Consider the following 16779-nt stretch of genomic DNA (forward strand, 5'->3'; position numbering starts at 1 on the left):
TTGGACAACCGGCACTGGATTCATTTCATTCCTTATTATGAAGTAACAAGATATCTATGGGCCATGATTCTGTGAGTCTTCCGGTTCAGGCGCTGACCATGTGATCTCTGTTTACCTGCTCTTCCTCTCCCACCCTGTATATCTCCTCCAAACTCCTAATTTTTGACCCCGCAGCTCAGAAATTTTTTGTAACTCTCACACAGCTGAAGGTCGTCTCCGAAAATTATCTTTGGCCTATATGGACCGCTACCTTCTCCGTAGCAGGCAAAAACAATCCTCCTCTTCCATTCATTCTGACTTTCTCAATCTTCATAATATGGCTCCTACCTCAGACCAAGAGGATTAGCACGTCATTCCTGAAGATGGAGGAGATCTACGTCAACCACCTAAAACACCCCGCAGTTCTACTTTGAGAAAAGGGGAATCACAAATGGACCCTTCGGAACTGGCGGCTGAGGTCACTGTGAGGCTACTTCCTGAAATCAAAATCATAATCCAATCCACACTAAATACTGCCCTGATGGATCTTCAGGCCAGACAGGAAGAACAAGCCGAACAGCTCACGGAGCTAGAATCACGAATATCAAACACTGAAGATGATTCAAATGAGTACTACTCCAAAATAGTGGCTATGGCTCGTGAAAACTCAATCCTGAGAGATCGTATAGATGACCTTGAGAACCGCTCTCGCAGGAGCAACCTGCGTTTGGTGGGTCTACCTGAATCATACCATCAGAACACTCTAAAGCCCTTATGTGAGAACGAAGTTCCAAAAGCCCTAAAACTATCTGAAGGTAAAAAGGTAGAAAGGGTGCACAGAATTGGTCCTCTACCCTCTGTCTCTGGAGCCAACAATACTACAAGGCCAAGACAAGTCATTATGAAATTCTTGGATTTCAATGATAAAGCGGTCATTATCCGAGCCTACAAACAATTAAACCACCCATTGATCATCCAAGGCCATAGAATCCTGCTTTTCGAAGATTACTCAATTGAAGTAACCAGGAAGAGGAAGGCCTTCAGCGCTTTATGCACCAGACTGCACAAAGAAAAAATCCGCTTTCAACTACGCTACCCTGCCACTCTACGCCTGAAGGACACTGATGGCTCCTTCCGGGAATTTATCTCTCCTGATAAAGCAGATTATTTTGTCAATAGTCTCCTAAACTCTGGGACCAATCCTGAACAGACCCTCCAAGCAAAATCTCCCTCTAGTTCACGGTCCCCTGGGAGACCCACAAAACGAGGAGACAAAGGAGACCAGAGCTACAACAAATGCTGACTAAAGGAGTCTCTCCTTTTATAAACCTGATGGCCCTGGAGTGAAAGCCGTTTATGGAGGCAATTGGTTTAGAAAATCTTGATAAATTACCTCAATTAAGTGGGGGGTTAGGTTTGAATTTGAATCTTACTTTAAATTTAAATGTAATCTGTTATATTACACACATGGTCGGGCAGAAGTGAAGCCCAGGAGATAGTTTTCCCTAGCGAGCAGTTAAAAATGTTTACGCTCTTGCTAGGTCAGTTCTTTAAAACTTTTATATATTGTTTTTTGAATTTGTTTCACATGTTTGAGCTTCGCTCGTTATTACGGAATTTAACTACATGTCATCATTATTTTACAAGTTGTTCACCAAACATGTCTATCATTACAGTCTTTGAATATGTATATTGTATCTTGGAATGTTAAGGGTTTGCGTTCTCCCCAAAAAAGGATGAAAGTCCTTAGACATTTAAAACGTTTAAAGCCTGACATAGCCCTGCTACAAGAAATGCATTTGCCTGAAGCAGATTTCCCCCGGATGAAGAAGTTTTGGGTTGGGGGTATTTATGGTTCACCGTCCGTAGATAGAAAGGCTGGTGTCTTAATCCTTATTAATAAGCAGTTTATACATCAGGTCATAAGTCAGCAGCAGGATGAAGAAGGGAGGTTGATTCAATTAACATTATCTACGTCTTATGGAACCTTCTCTATCTACAATATATATGCGCCTAATATAAGCAGCAAACTTTTTTTTAAACAATTGGAGACTAGACTCCTATTTGATTCCAACCCTAACAAAATAATAGGTGGAGCCTTTAACTCGGTAGTCTCGGTTCATGAGGATAGGAAAAACACTACTGGTACTCCGCAATCGGTTACCTCGCATGACAAAGCACTGGCACCTTTTTTGTCTAGTTGCCAATTAACTGATTCATGGAGGTTTTTGAACCCCAGTAATAGAGAATATACACACTTCTCACACGCCAACGACTCTTGGTCTCGTTTTGACTACTTTTTTGTATCTTCTCTGTTGGCTAAATTGGTAATGGTGCAAATTGATGATATTGTTATTTCTGATCATGTTCCGGTGAGGTTGGAACTGTCGAGGGATTTCCCTCGGGGCCAAGACTTCTTATGGAGATTTCCAGATTATTTTTGCAAAGACGACTCTTTCGTTTCTTCTCTCAAGATTTGGTGGAACGAGTTCTTATCTGACAACTCGGCACACCAAGATAACCCCACATTATTATGGGAGTCGGCCAAGGCGGTACTTAGAGGTAGGATTTTGGCATATACCTTTTCTCACAAAAAGAGGGTTATGAAAAAATATAGTGAACTGTCCTCTGAACTGCAACAAGCCTATTCTACCTTTCTTCTTGATCCTTCCCCTCTTAATAAAACACATTAGTCCCAAAAACAATCTGAATTCAATCAATATGCAGATATGAGAGAAAAATTTCATTTATCTCAAACAGAAGCATTCTTTTATAGATTTGGTAACAAATCGGGGAGGATGATGGCCAATTTAGCTAAAGGCATGAGAAAGCCACAGGGAATCTTTCAACTAAGAAATAAAAATGGAGTTATTCTCACAGACCCTAAATCAATTAATGAGATTTTAGGCTCATTCTATAAGGACCTATATAAAAAACCAAAACAAACCTTGCCCCTTTCTAATACACTCTTGGATAAAGTCAAATTACCATTTTTTTTCGGAGGAACATAAATCTATATTAAATAAACCTATTTCATTGGAAGAGATTGCCACTACAATTAAAAATTTGAAACCAAACAAAGCTCCTGGACCTGATGGATACACTTCTGATTTCTTTAAATCCTTAACGGAAGAGGTGTCCCCACTATTAGTACCGATCTTCAACAGGATAATCTGTGGCAATCCCATTCTCCCATCCGCAAATATGGCTTATGTCAAGTTATTACTAAAACCAGACAAAGATCCATTATCCCCCAATTCATACAGACCGATTTCACTTACAAATATCGACATTAAGCTTTTATCCAAAATAATGGCTGATAGACTGGCCTCCCTTCTACCTCACCTTATATCTCCTGCACAAGCAGGCTTTGTTAAGGGTCGCTCAGCCACACTAAATATTAGGAAAGTATTGTTGGCGCTCGATAAAGGTCTTTCTACTCCTGATCTAAAGGGATCCTCAGCAATTATCTCCCTTGACGCCAAAAAGGCCTTTGATAATATAAATTGGGATTGGTTATACATGGTTTTGACTAAAATGTCATTGTCAGGCCCCTTTTTTAATCATATTCGTAATTGATATACGTCTCCTAAAGCCCAGGTATATACCCCGGGTTTTCTATCCTCTCCCTTCCCTCTTGAAAAGGGAACGAGACAAGGATGTCCTCTATCCCCCTTACTTTTTAATCTGGCTCTAGAACCCTTAGTCCGTATTTTGTCAGACCCTAGAACTTTTTCGGGCATCCAATTTAACAAAAAATCAGTTCAGGCGGCTTTTTTTGCAGATGACATCATTCTGTTCATGTCAGATCCCTTCCTACATTTACCTCTGGTGTTGGATCTACTTAAGACTTTTGGCTTATATTCTGGTTTCAAAATAAACACTAAAAAATGTGAATTGCTACCATTAACTGAAAAGGGTATGAAACTCTACCCAAAGAAATCTTTTTGTGATATTAACATAACTACATCCCATATTACCTATCTGGGTATAAAAACAGGACGGCTACTTTCTTCTCTATATACATTAAATTATCCCCCCCTCATCAAAAAAATTACTGATCAGTTGAAGTCGTGGCAGGATTTGCCCTTGTCTTTCTTGGGTAGGGCGCATCTCGTTAAGATGATAAGCACCTCGAAAATTATGTATCAGCTCCAAACTCTGCCATTACTATTGAAACACTCCGACGTAATCACACTTAATAAGGCATTCAGTCATTTTATATGGAGAGGAAAACCTCCTAGGATTAGCCTTGACAAACTTATGTCGTCCAAGGATGATGGAGGCATCAATTTTCCAAGTATAAGAAATTATAACCTGGCTTGTCTTTTTCGCTACATAATTGACTGGCTCCACAAAAGAGATACATACTCTGATTACTCTTTGGAATCAGACTATGCTTACCCCTTTAATTTAACTGCTCTTCTACACTCTCGCTACTCTTCCCTACCCCCAGCAATCAAAAAATCTGTGACTCTTAAAGACACCATTTCCGCTTGGAAAGCGGTTAGAAAGAAATATGGCCTTTCTTTCAGAGTTTCTAAGCATCTGCCGCTATGGCGGAATCCGGAATTTCCACAGGGCAGTGAAAATAAATTATTTATGAAATGGCAGCAAGCAGGTATTCATAACATATCCCACCTACTCCACCCAATCGATCGGAGATGGTTGACGTTCCCAGAATGTATAGATAAATATGATCTACCTCTGCAGCATGGCCTCCAATTTGAGCAAATTAGATTATCCGTTATGTCAAACTTAAAGGATGTCACCTTCGAGACCTTTCAAAACGAATTAGATGTAATTTTACTATCTCCAACTGGTACTCCCTCAATTTCTAGTCTTTACTCGGCTATGAAATCTAATTTATTAAAGATACACCCTGATGTCTTCTTTAAATATTGGAAGCAACAATTAGATGATGTTGAAATCCCTACTAAAATCAGATCGGGTTGGAATATATTTAGAAAATACATTATAAACGAATCATGGAGAGAGACTCAGTATAAAATAATACATGGGGCCATTTACGTGTTTAACATACCGAAAAAAGATCCCTTGTCAAATAGGATGATTGCTTGCCCTAAATGTCATCACCCATACTCTGATCTTATGTGCGGCCTATGGTCCTGCCCTGATTCAACAGTATACTGAAATCAAGTATCAGATGTGATAAAGACTATTTGGGGCCCAGGATACATTCTCTCTCCATATGTAGCAATATTACATCATTGGGATAAACCAGAAAACCCTGACCAAAAATCAAAAGGCCCCCCAAAACTGCTTCATACTCTACTCCTCCTGGCAAAAAAACAGTTACTTAAACATTGGCTGGATCCTATCATTCCCCCCATAGCAGAGCTAATAATCCAAATGAAACATTTTATGGGAGTGGAGCAATTAGATGCCCTTAGTAACAAGGAACAGCAAGCTGGCAAATTTCTATCAAAATGGAAACAGTTTATTATAACTTGCCGTTCTATGTCTGAAAAGAATAAAATTGTCCAACCATTTACTTCTACAGAATGGTATATTCTGGAGGATCTAAATAATAACCTAGGACTCTTACGTGTTAACTAAAGCAGGGGAGAAATTCATCACAATTTATCGTTATTTAATTAATTCCATTGCTTGTAGATGACTGTAACTTGCTAATACTGAGTTTAGATGTCTATTTGTTAAGCCAGGTAACCGGAGCTTGTTGATCATTTATGGTACGTGATTTGTGTGCAGGTTTATTATTCTCTACATCCTGGCTCTGTTATATTTGTTCTTATTTGTTTTTCTATGATTTGTTATGTTTAAAAACCAAATAAAAATGATGTTTGAAAAAAAAATGGTCAGGAAGGCTTCCACGTCGTCCTCCGGTCCCATCTTCCTCAACGCTGAGCGAACCTTGTCCCAGGCCTCTCAACGTTCCGGGGCTGGTGCCGTCGGCGTCTCCCGCATGGCAACAGTAACTGTTGCTGCTGATCACGCTGCTCCGGGAGAGTATCCACTGTTTGTACAGCTCCTCCATTTTGTCCACGGGGTGGAACTGAAAGGTGGCAGGTCGGATTGTGGCCATGCAGCTGCCAGTGGGGGTATGCCTCAGTCACTATGCCCGCATTCTCCACCAAGCTGTAAGGCGGCGTTGTTCACACTGTGCAGTAACTGAGGCAGTGACCCAAGCAAGTCCAACATAAACAGCTTTTATTCAGCAACTCACGGGTAAACAGAAAGTCCTCCGGTTTGCAGCCGGGTTAACATGAGTCCATAAACAACGGTTGCCGGGGGCAAAGGCCGCGCCGGGCCGCTCAGAGCCTGACAGGTGCAGAGGCTTCCCAGGAGTGGGTTCAGCCACCCTCAATCCTGCTGAGCTCCCCTGCTGAGCTCCTAGCAGGTTCCAACATAGAAGAACACTAATCCTTAGTGCAGGGGTTTTAAAGGACCTGTGGCAAGAGCCACTGGAAAACCCGGGTTGGAGGGAGGAGGCCGCCCCACTGCCTCCTGTGACCTCCTCCAAGAAATGAAGGCCCTGCCGGGTTTTACTTAATCTGCCTTAGCCAGGTAGTCTGACCAGGTCAATGCTCACCTTCATTCCTGCATTGCAGCCGCAGCTGTGTCTGTGACTGCAATGCACTCCAATGGTTTTAATAGGTCTCTGTACACATTCTGGGGGAGATATAACGTCCCTCGTATACGATCCCGGTCACTGCCTCACATATCCCCCCCTCTGTTCAAACTTGTGGGGTTGAACATTTGCCATCATACACGGTGCCCGGGACAGGGCATCCGCGTTTTCCTGTGACTTCCCGGGGCGATGTTCTACAGAGAAACAGAAATTTTGCAGTGATAGGAACCACCTGGTGACTCGCGCCTTCCTCTCCTTGGCATTTCTCACCCATACCAAGGGTGAGTGGTCCGTCACCAAGCGGTACTGACGCCCAAGTAAATAATAACGTAGCGATTCCAAGGCCCACTTAATAGCCAAACACTCCTTCTCTACCACGCTATAGTTTTTCTCTGCCGGGACAAGTTTTCTACTCAAGTAGGTGACCGGGTGCTCTTGACCATTCACTTTTTGTGACAATACCGCCCCTAGGCCTACCTCCGAGGCATGAAGGTTTCCTTGAAGTTGGGGCTGATGAGGACCGGCTGTCTACACAGGGCCAACTTCAGGGACTGAAAAGCTTCTTCTGCCTGAGAGTTCCATCGGACCATTACCGATTTTTTGTCCCTTCCAAGAGATCGGTCCGGGCCGCCGTCTGCCCAGCAAAATTAGGTATAAACCTAGCAGGTTCCAACATAGAACAACACTAATCCTTAGTGCAGGGGTTTTAAAGGACCTGTGGCAAGAGCCACTGGAAAACCCGGGTTGGAGGGAGGAGGCCGCCCCTTGCCTCCTGTGACCTCCTCCAAGAAATGAAGGCCCTGCTGGGTTTTACTTAATCTGCCTTAGCCAGGTTGTCTGACCAGGTCAATGCTCACCTTCATTCCTGCATTGCAGCTGTGTCTATGACTGCAATGCACTCCAATGGTTTTAATAGGTCTCTGTACACATTCTGGGGGATATATAACGTCCCTCGTATACGATCCCGGTCACTGCCTCACAGTATCTATGGTTACGACCACCAACACCTGACTAACTAACAATATGTGTGTAGTTGTAACCATGGATACCTAAGCTACTGCAATGCCTGCACATGGGGTAAGTGACATAGCTAATTAGGAGAACTATACTACATTTCTAATTGGAGGTATTTGTTACTATTATTATACCTACAACATATTGAAATAGGAACTTGGAGATTAGAATACTCCTTTAAGGACTGTGCTATCCATAATAAGTGAGTACATTATACACTAAGGGACTGCTCTATATATATAATAAGGCTACATTTCTGCATCAGTGTTCTGCTTAATTTTCTTTTTCTTTCAAACAGCACACAGACCCACTGAGTAAGTCCTATTCCGATCTTCAAAATCGGATCAGAACAGGACATGATTTGAGTCTCGCAGATCTCATTCTTGGATCTGTGACTTTCACAGATATGTGAATGGATTTATAAAACTCTGAGTCTGTGTGCCGTCTAATAAAAAAAATCTGGCAGCTCATGGACATTTCACGCAAAAATGAGAATGTGGCCTAAGTGATTTTACAAATAACAGTATTACTCCAAGTCATACAGTGCAGATACAGAATAAATACTTACATCCAGTGATCGCTGACGTCTCTTCTGATCAGAGCCGGTTTCTGTTGTTTCTTCTCCATCTGGTCAGACCTTCATGTCGACATCTCCCAGCCATGACTCGTCTTGTCACACTGATCACCGCAGCCCTAAAAATAACAAATAACAAGGTCACATATATAATATATATATATATATATATATATATATATATATATATATATATATAAGTACAGACCAAAAGTTTGGACACACCTTCTCATTTAAAGATTTTTCTGTATTTTCATGACTTTGAAAATTGTACATTCACACTGAAGGCATCAAAACTATGAAATAACACATGTGGAATTATATACTTAAAAAAAAGTGTGAAACAACTGAAAATATGTCTTATATTCTAGGTTCTTCAAAGTAGCCACCTTTTGCTTTGATGACTGCTTTGCACACTCTTGGCATTCTCTTGATGAGCTTCAAGAGGTAGTCACCGGAAATAGTTTTCACTTCACAGGTGTGCCCTGTCAGGTTTAATAAGTGGTATTTCTTGCCTTATAAATGAGGTTGGGACCATCAGTTGTGTTGTGCAGAAGTCTGGTGGATACACAGCTGATAGTCCTACTGAATAGACTGTTAAAATTTGTATTATGGCAAGAAAAAAGCAGCTAAGTAAAGAAAAACGAGTGGCCATCATTACTTTAAGAAATTAAGGTCAGTCAGTCCGAAAAATTGGGCAAACTTTGAATGTGTCCCCAAGTGCAGTTGCAAAAACCATCAAGCGCTACAAACAAACTGGCTCACATGAGGACCGCCCCAGGAAAGGAAGACCAAGAGTCACCTCTGTTTCTGAGGATAAGTTTATCCATGTCACCAGCCTCAGAAATCGCAGGTTAACAGCAGCTCAGATTAGAGACCAGGTCAATGCCACACAGAGTTCTAGCAGCAGACACATCTCTACAACAACTGTTAAGAGGAGACTTTGTGCAGCAGGCCTTCATGGTAAAATAGCTGCTAGGAAACCACTGCTAAGGACAGGCAACAAGCAGAAGAGACTTGTTTGGGCTAAAGAACACAAGGAATGGACATTAGACCAGCGGAAATCTGTGCTTTGTGTGCTTTGGTCTTATGAGTCCAAATTTGAGATCTTTGGTTCCAACCACCGTGTCTTTGTGCGACGCAGAAAAGGTGAACGGATGGACTCTACATGCCTGGTTCCCACCGTGAAGCATGGAGGAGGAGGTGTGATGGTGTGGGGGTGCTTTGCTGGTGACACTGTTGGGGATTTATTCAAAATTGAAGGCATACTGAACCAGCATGGCTTCCACAGCATCTTGCAGCGGCATGCTATTCCATCCGGTTTGCGTTTAGTTGGACCATCATTTATTTTTCAACATGACAATGACTCCAAACACACCTCCAGGCTGTGTAAGGGCTGTTTGACCAAGAAGGAGAGTGATGGGGTGCTACGCCAGATGACCTGGCCTCCACAGTCACTAGACCTGAACCCAATCGAGATTGTTTGGGGAGAGCTGGACCGCAGAGTGAAGGCAAAAGGGCCAACAAGTATGCATCTCTGGGAACTCCTTCAAGATTGTTGGAAGACCATTTCCGGTGACTACCTCTTGAAGCTCATCAAGAGAATGCCAAGAGTGTGCAAAGCAGTCATCAAAGCAAAAGGTGGCTACTTTGCAGAACCTAGAATATAAGACATATTTTCAGTTGTTTCACACTTTTTTGTTAAGTATATAATTCCACATGTGTTAATTCATAGTTTGCATGCCTTCAGTGTGAATGTACAATTTTCAAAGTCATGAAAATACAGAAAAATCTTTAAATGAGAAGGTGTGTCCAAACTTTTGGTCTGTACTGTATATTATTATTATTATTTATTATTATAGCGCCATTTATTCCATGGCGCTTTACATGTGATAGGGATATACATAGCAATAACATTTACATAATCTTAACAAAACGAGTCAGCGACTGGTACAGGAGGAGCGAGGACCCTGCCCGCGAGGGCTCATATTCTACAAGGGATGGGTGAGGATACAGTAGGTGGGGGTAGAGGAGGTCATGCAGTAATGTGGGGAGTGGTGGTTACTGCAGGTTGTAGGCTTGTTGGAAGAGGTAGATCTTCAGGTTTCTTTTGAAGGCTTCCATGGTAGGCGAGAGTCTGATGTGTTGTGGTAGAGAGTCCCAGAGTAGGGGGGATGCATGAGAGAAATCTTGTATGCGATTGTGGGAAGAGGAGATAAGAGGGGAGTAGAGAAGGAGATCTTGTGAGGATCGGAGGTTGTGTGCAGGTAAGTACCGGGAGACTAGGTCACAGATGTATGGAGGAGACAGTTTGTGGATGGCTTTGTATGCCATGGTTAGGGTTTTGAACTGGATTCTCTGGGCAATGGGGAGCCAGTGAAGGGATTGACAGAGGGGGGAGGCCGGGGAATAGCGGGGGGACAGGTGGATTAGTCGAGCAGTAGAGTTTAGGATAGATTGGAGGGGCGCAAGAGTGTTGGAAGGGAGGCCACAGAGCAGGAGGTTGCAGTAGTCGAGGCGGGAGATGATGAGGGCATGCACTAGTGTTTTTGCAGAGTCTTTGCTGAGGAATGCACGGATCCGGGAGAAATTTTTGAGTTGGAGTCGGCAGGATGTGGAAAGGGCTTGATATGTGGTTTGAAGGAGAGATCAGAGTCCAGGGTTACCCCAAGGCAACGAGCTTGTGGGACTGGGGAGAGTGAACAGTGTAACATACCTGGTGGCGGGCTTGCATGGTGCACCATCTCTCACTATGCAAGATCGCAAACTTGATCTTCAGTCCAGTCTGCTAGCCTGCCTTCTATTCATGCTGTCTGTTTGTCTCTGTTCTGACTGCTTAGGGCGGTGGCCCGGTTACTTCCTGTTTCTTGTAGCTGCTGTGGGCGCACCCCTAATGCGTCCTCAGCCTATTGCTGTCTGTCACTGGATATTTAAACCAGCTTCACCAGGAAGCTGGTGCCTGAGCAACGCTATCATTCAGTGTGCTCCTTTACTCTGAATGTGCCAGGTCCTGTTCTGTTCTTGTCTGTTTCCGCCACTCTGGGGACTGTATTCCCAGACTGGCTCCTGTATCTCTTTCAGTAGCAGTTCCTGTCTGAACTGTACCCTAGCCTGTCTGTCCGCCTTCCTGGAGGCTGTATTTCCAGGCCAGTCTGAACACGCTCCTAGCCTGTTCGTCCCGCCTTCTTGGGGCCGCATATCTAGATCTGTTATCTGTGTTTTCTTGCCTGTCTGTCCGCCTTCCTGGAGGCTGTATTTCCAGGCCAGTCTGAACACGCTCCTAGCCTGTTCGTCCCGCCTTCTAGGGGCCGCATATCTAGACCCGCTCCTGTATCTCGCTGCAGTGTCAGTTCTTGTCTGTACACTCTCCTAGCCTGTTACCTGTTTTTCTCTATGTCCGTACCTTCCCTTTTTCTGCAGAGTCTGAACCTGCACCTAACTCCTACTCGATGTCGCTGTACTTCCGTTTGCTGCCTGCCTGCTCTGCCTTGCTCACCGCTCCGGCGGTTCCTGCCTGCTCTGCCTTGCTCACTGCTCCGGCGGTTCCTGCCTGCTCTGCCTTGCTCACCGCTCCGGCGGTTCCTGCCTGCTCTGCCTTGCTCACCGCTCCGGCGGTTCCTGCCTGCTCTGCCTTGCTCACCGCTCCGGCGGTTCCTTTCTGCTCTGCTTGTCTACCATATCTGTGGTTCTGTTCCTGAGTCCCAGTCTGTACTGAACCCTATCCAGCCTGTGCTCCAACCTGCTAGTACCTCCGCGTCTGCACGCCAGCCGTACTTGTCAGTACCCTCCTGTCTGCATACCAGCCGTGCCTGCCAGTATCCTCCTGTCTGCACTCCAGCCGTGCCTGCCAGTGCCCACCCGTCTGCATGCCAGCCGTGCCTGCAAATACCCACCTGTCTGTGTGCCAGCCTAACCTGCCTGTTCCTGTATTCCCCAGTGTGGGTCAACAGCCGTGTCCGGGGTCTGGCCTGGAGTAGCACCTGGTACCTCTGCTCGGTTCCTCCCTGGTGCACGGCGTCGTAGCCGTCGTGCGACCTTGGTCGGATCGGGTTGATACTTAGTTACGCCCCTCCAGGTACTCTCCGGTTCATGGCACAGTGGAATCACTAAATCACGCACACGCCAGTCAGCCCGGTTGTGTGCATAACAAACAGCCATTGACGTTGAGGGATAGGTCAGATGGGGGATATGAATGAGAGGGTGGAAAGATGATGAACTCTGTTTTATCCATGTTGAGTTTTAGAAATCTGGCAGAGAAGAAGGATGAAATAGAGGAGAGACATTGTGGGATTTTGGTTAGTAGGGAGGAGATATCGGGTCCAGAGAGGTAGATCTGTGTGTCATCAGCATAGAGGTGATACTGAAAGCCGTGAGACTCTATGAGCTGTCCCAGGCCAAGGGTGTAGATGGAGAAGAGCAGAGGTCCTAGAACTGAACCTTGGGGGACACCGACAGATAGGGGGCGAGATGAGGAGGTGGTGCATGAGTGGGAGACGCTGAATGTCCTGTCTCTTAAGTATGAGGAGATCCAAGATAGGGCCAAGTCCGTGATGCCAAGAGATGAGAGAATTTGTAGTAAGAGGGAATGGTCCACTGTGTCGAAGGCAGATAACAGGTCCAAAAGGAGGAGGATGGAGTAGTGTCGCTTGGATTTGGCGTTTAGTAGGTCGTTGGTGACTTTGGTCAGGGCAGTTTCAGTCGAGTGATGCGGTCGGAAGCCAGATTGCAGGCAGTCGAAGAGGGAACAGGAGGAGAGGTGGGAGGACAGTTCAAGGTGGACATGTTGTTCTAGTAGTTTTGAGGCAAAGGGGAAAAGTGATATGGGGCGGTAGCTAGTCAGAGAGGATAGGTCAAGGGAGGGCTTTTTGAGGATGGGTGTGATTGCGGCATGTTTAAAACATGAGGGGAAGACACCGGTTGTTAGTGACAGGTTGAAGAGGTGGGTTAGGGTTGGGATGAAGACTGTGGTAAGGTTAGGGATGAGGTGGGATGGGATTGGGTCAAGTTCGCAGGTGGCGGTGAGGTGTGATTTGGAGAGTAAAGAGGAGACTTGACCTTCTGTAATGGTGGAAAAGTGGGGTTTGGAGGAGGAATGTTGAGTAGATATGAGGAGGGGTTGTGCGGACTTTAGGCAAAAGCTTTGTCTGATGGTGTCAATCTTCTGCTTGAAGAATGAGGCAAAGTCTTCGGCTGAGATGAGAGAAGAGGGAGGAGGTGCTGGGGGACGAAGGAGAGAATTGAAAGTGTTAAATAGCTGTTTAGGGTTGTGAGACAGGGAGGATATAAGAGGTGAGAAGTAGGTTTGTTTTGCTGTAGTGAGTGCGGACTTGAAAATAGTGAGGGATTGTTTGAATGCGATGAAGTGCTCGATGGAGTGAGACCTTTTCCATCTCCGCTCCGCAACCCTGGAGGACCGTCGCAGTTCTTTAGTAAGTTTGGTGTGCCAGGGTTGCCTGTTGATTGTGCGAGATTTGGTATGTGTGAGAGGGGCGATCGAGTCGAGAGCTGCAGCTATTGTGGTGTTATATGAAGCAGCAGCAACATCTGCATTGTGTAAGGAATTTATGTCTGTAAGAGGGAGGAGGGATTCAGAGAGTGAGTGTAGGTGAAGGTGTTTGAGGTTTCTGCGAGCGTATGTAAGTTTGTGGAGTGGGGATTGTGCACCTGGAGAGGAGAGGGTAGAGAATGTGAGGAGCTTATGGTCAGAGAGAGGGAGGCGTGAGTTAGAGAGGTTAGATAGGGAACAGAGGTGGGTGAAGATGAGATCCAGTGTGTGGCCATCTTTATGAGTAGCTGCCGAAGACCATTGAGCAAGGCCGAAGGAGGAAGTGAGGGATAGGAGCTTAGAGACAGATGAGTGGGAAGTGTCAATGGGGATGTTGAAGTCACCCATTATGATAGTGGGGATGTCAGTGGAAAGGAAGTGAAGCAGCCAGGTGGTGAAGTGGTCTAAGAAAGTGGTGGCTAGCCCTGGGGGTCGGTAAATGACGGCCAGTTGGAGGTCAGAGGGGGAATAGATGCGCACACAGTGCACCTCAAAGGAGGGGAGTGTAACAGAGGGTGGCAGTGATATTTGGGTGAAAGCGCATGTATCTGACAGGAGAAAACCTACGCCTCCGCCATGTTTGCCGTTGGGGCAGGGGGTGTGGGAAAGGTGGAATCCGCCATATGAAAGTGCAGCTGGGGAGGCTGTGTCAGAGGGGGTGAGCCAGGTTTCGGTGATGGTGAGGAAGGAAAGTTTGTTAGTAATGAAAAGGTAGTGGATGTAGGAAAGTTTGTTGCAGACGGAGCGAGCGCTCCATAGAGCTCCTGTTAGAGCAACTAAGGAAGTGGGGATTAGTTGGAAGGGTATGAGGTTAGAAGGGTTGCGACAGTTTGTGGAAGGTCGTGGATAGGAGGTAGAAGTAACTGTGGGGATATGGTGAGGAGGACCAGGATTTGGAGATACATCTCCAGCAGTGAGGAGGAGCAGAGAAAGTGTTAGCAGGTGGGAGCAAGAGAGAGCATGAGGTGGCTGTCTGTGTTTAGAGATCTAGGATTGAATGTTGAGGAATAATTCGGAGGAGGAGGTGAGATGAATGGGGAGGATGGAGGGAGAGATGAAGAGTTTCTTACTAGGTGTAGGGATTTGAGAGGTTACTAGAAAGTGGAGGACTATAGAGGAAAAAGTGAGAGCTAACAGAAACATAGTTAAAAGAGAGTAAGTGGTCAAAGTGTTAGTTACCTGACTCCTGCCCTGACTAACTGCCTCTGAAATAAATGCCACTTATCTCCGAAGCCACTTTGCACAAGAAGACGCGTGCACCCCTTAAAGCGCTTCTAAATATATAGGGCACACTAAACCATCAGGTGAGGGGCATTGTGGGAGCTGCTTGTGGCTAAATTAGCAACTGGTCATCTCACCAGGAGATGGCTGGGTGATCAAAGACAGAGCTAGGACTCTGTAGGCTCTGCAGTTTGGCACCTCTAAACATCAGATAAAATCTACAGTGGGGAAAGGACAGACATATGTGAGTATTGAGTGGAATGGGAGAGATAAAGTAGAAATATCAAGCAGAGAATTCTACCAGTGAGTTGAATCTGGAGAGCAGAGCATTAGATGGCGGCATATACAGCAAGCAGAGGAATTGTGCAGGAGAAGAGCATGTACCAGTGAGTTGAATCAGGAGAGCAGAGCATTAGATGGCGGCATATACAGCAAGCAGAGGAATTGTGCAGGAGAAGAGCATGTACCTGTGTGAAAAGAGATGAAGAAGAAGATGGGTGTTAGTCCATGGCCTCGGAAATAACTGCCACTTATCTCCGAAGCCACTTTGCACAAGAAGACGCGTGCACAACCCACGTGTGTGTGTATATATATATATATACACACACACACACACACACACACACACTTGTCTCCCGCACATTGCACTCCTGAATCAAATACGTACCTCTACATTAATATACAATCAGCCACACAACATTAAAAATAAAAAGAGATAAGCTTTGTACCCCCTCCCCCCATTAAATATAATTTCCGGCGAACCAATAAATATAAATTAATCAGTTTCTGTGACATTCCCCCAAGTAATTTCCAGGCTATGTGCACATGTTGCAGCAAATACGCAACGTTTTACTGTACCAGCAAATTGAGAATCCTGAAGTCTTATGCACACGCTGCATATTTTTTCCTGCAAAAACGCTGCGGAAACGCATTAAAAACGCATCGTGGGCACACAGCCTTACAGGAGAAGCCATGTTCATGTTCTGAGTGTGGGAAATGTTTCAAAAGTAAATCAAATTTAAGAGCTCACAAGAGAATTCACACAGGGGAAAAACCATTCTCATGCTCTGAATGTGGGAAATGTTTCATCCAGATTTCTAATCTTGCTGTTCATCAAAAAATTCATAGAAAGGAGAAGCCATATTCATGTTCAGAATGTGGGAAAAGTTTCATAATTAAGTCAAATCTCAGAGGTCATGAGAGAATTCACACAGGGGAGAAGCCATTTTCTTGTACTGATTGTGGCAAATGTTTTGTAACCAAATCAGAGCTCAGGGACCATTACAGGATTCACACGGGAGAGAGGCCATTTTTATGTTTTCAGTGTGGTAAATGTTTTAAGACAAATTCACATCTCAGAGGCCATCAGAAAACTCACACTGGTGAGAAGCCTTTTCCATGTTCTGTATGTGGGAAATGTTTTACAACCAAAGCAAGTCTCAAAACCCACAAGAGACTTCACACCACCGAGACTCTGTTCTCATCAAACCTTGCTCAGCCTGATAGCTTTCACATGGGTCAAAACTAATTTTCTTGTCTGAAGTATGAATATTAATAAAGGTGAGATGCTGCTTGCACATTCTGAATGGGAAATGTTTTACACAGATTCGCTACTTTAGGAAAAAAACTTTTTTTTGGACTTTTAAGACAGACAAGTATACATCATGAACATTTATGAAGGGTATAAAAGAACAATGGTAACAACTCCATCATTGAACTACCAGGTTGTTCAATATTAGAATATTGCTAAAGATAGTTCATGAGAAACAAAAACCCAAGTAAGTAAAAAAAAAGAAAAAACACGGAAAGAGGGAGGAGGAGAAAGAGAAAAGA

At 44.6% G+C, this 16779-nt stretch overlaps 1 protein-coding gene across 1 annotated transcript; it reads left to right on the forward strand.

The window, feature by feature from the left end:
- Window positions 1–15763: 15763 nt before the first annotated feature.
- On the forward strand, window positions 15764–16512 carry LOC141220421 (uncharacterized). The gene has a single exon (XM_073666343.1). It carries the CDS (start codon window positions 15764–15766, stop codon window positions 16472–16474), a length of 711 nt encoding a protein of 236 aa, XP_073522444.1. The 3' UTR covers window positions 16475–16512.
- Window positions 16513–16779: the final 267 nt, after the last annotated feature.

Source organism: Phyllobates terribilis, unplaced genomic scaffold (assembly GCF_046119375.1).
Source record: "Phyllobates terribilis strain yellow unplaced genomic scaffold, ASM4611937v1 Scaffold_292__1_contigs__length_2399606, whole genome shotgun sequence".
NCBI classification, from domain to species: domain Eukaryota; kingdom Metazoa; phylum Chordata; class Amphibia; order Anura; family Dendrobatidae; genus Phyllobates; species Phyllobates terribilis.

What these genes read in the sequence shown, in the direction of transcription:
- LOC141220421 (XM_073666343.1), top strand. Translation starts at nt 15,764, where the DNA reads ATGTGCACATGTTGCAGCAAATACGCAACGTTTTACTGTACCAGCAAA.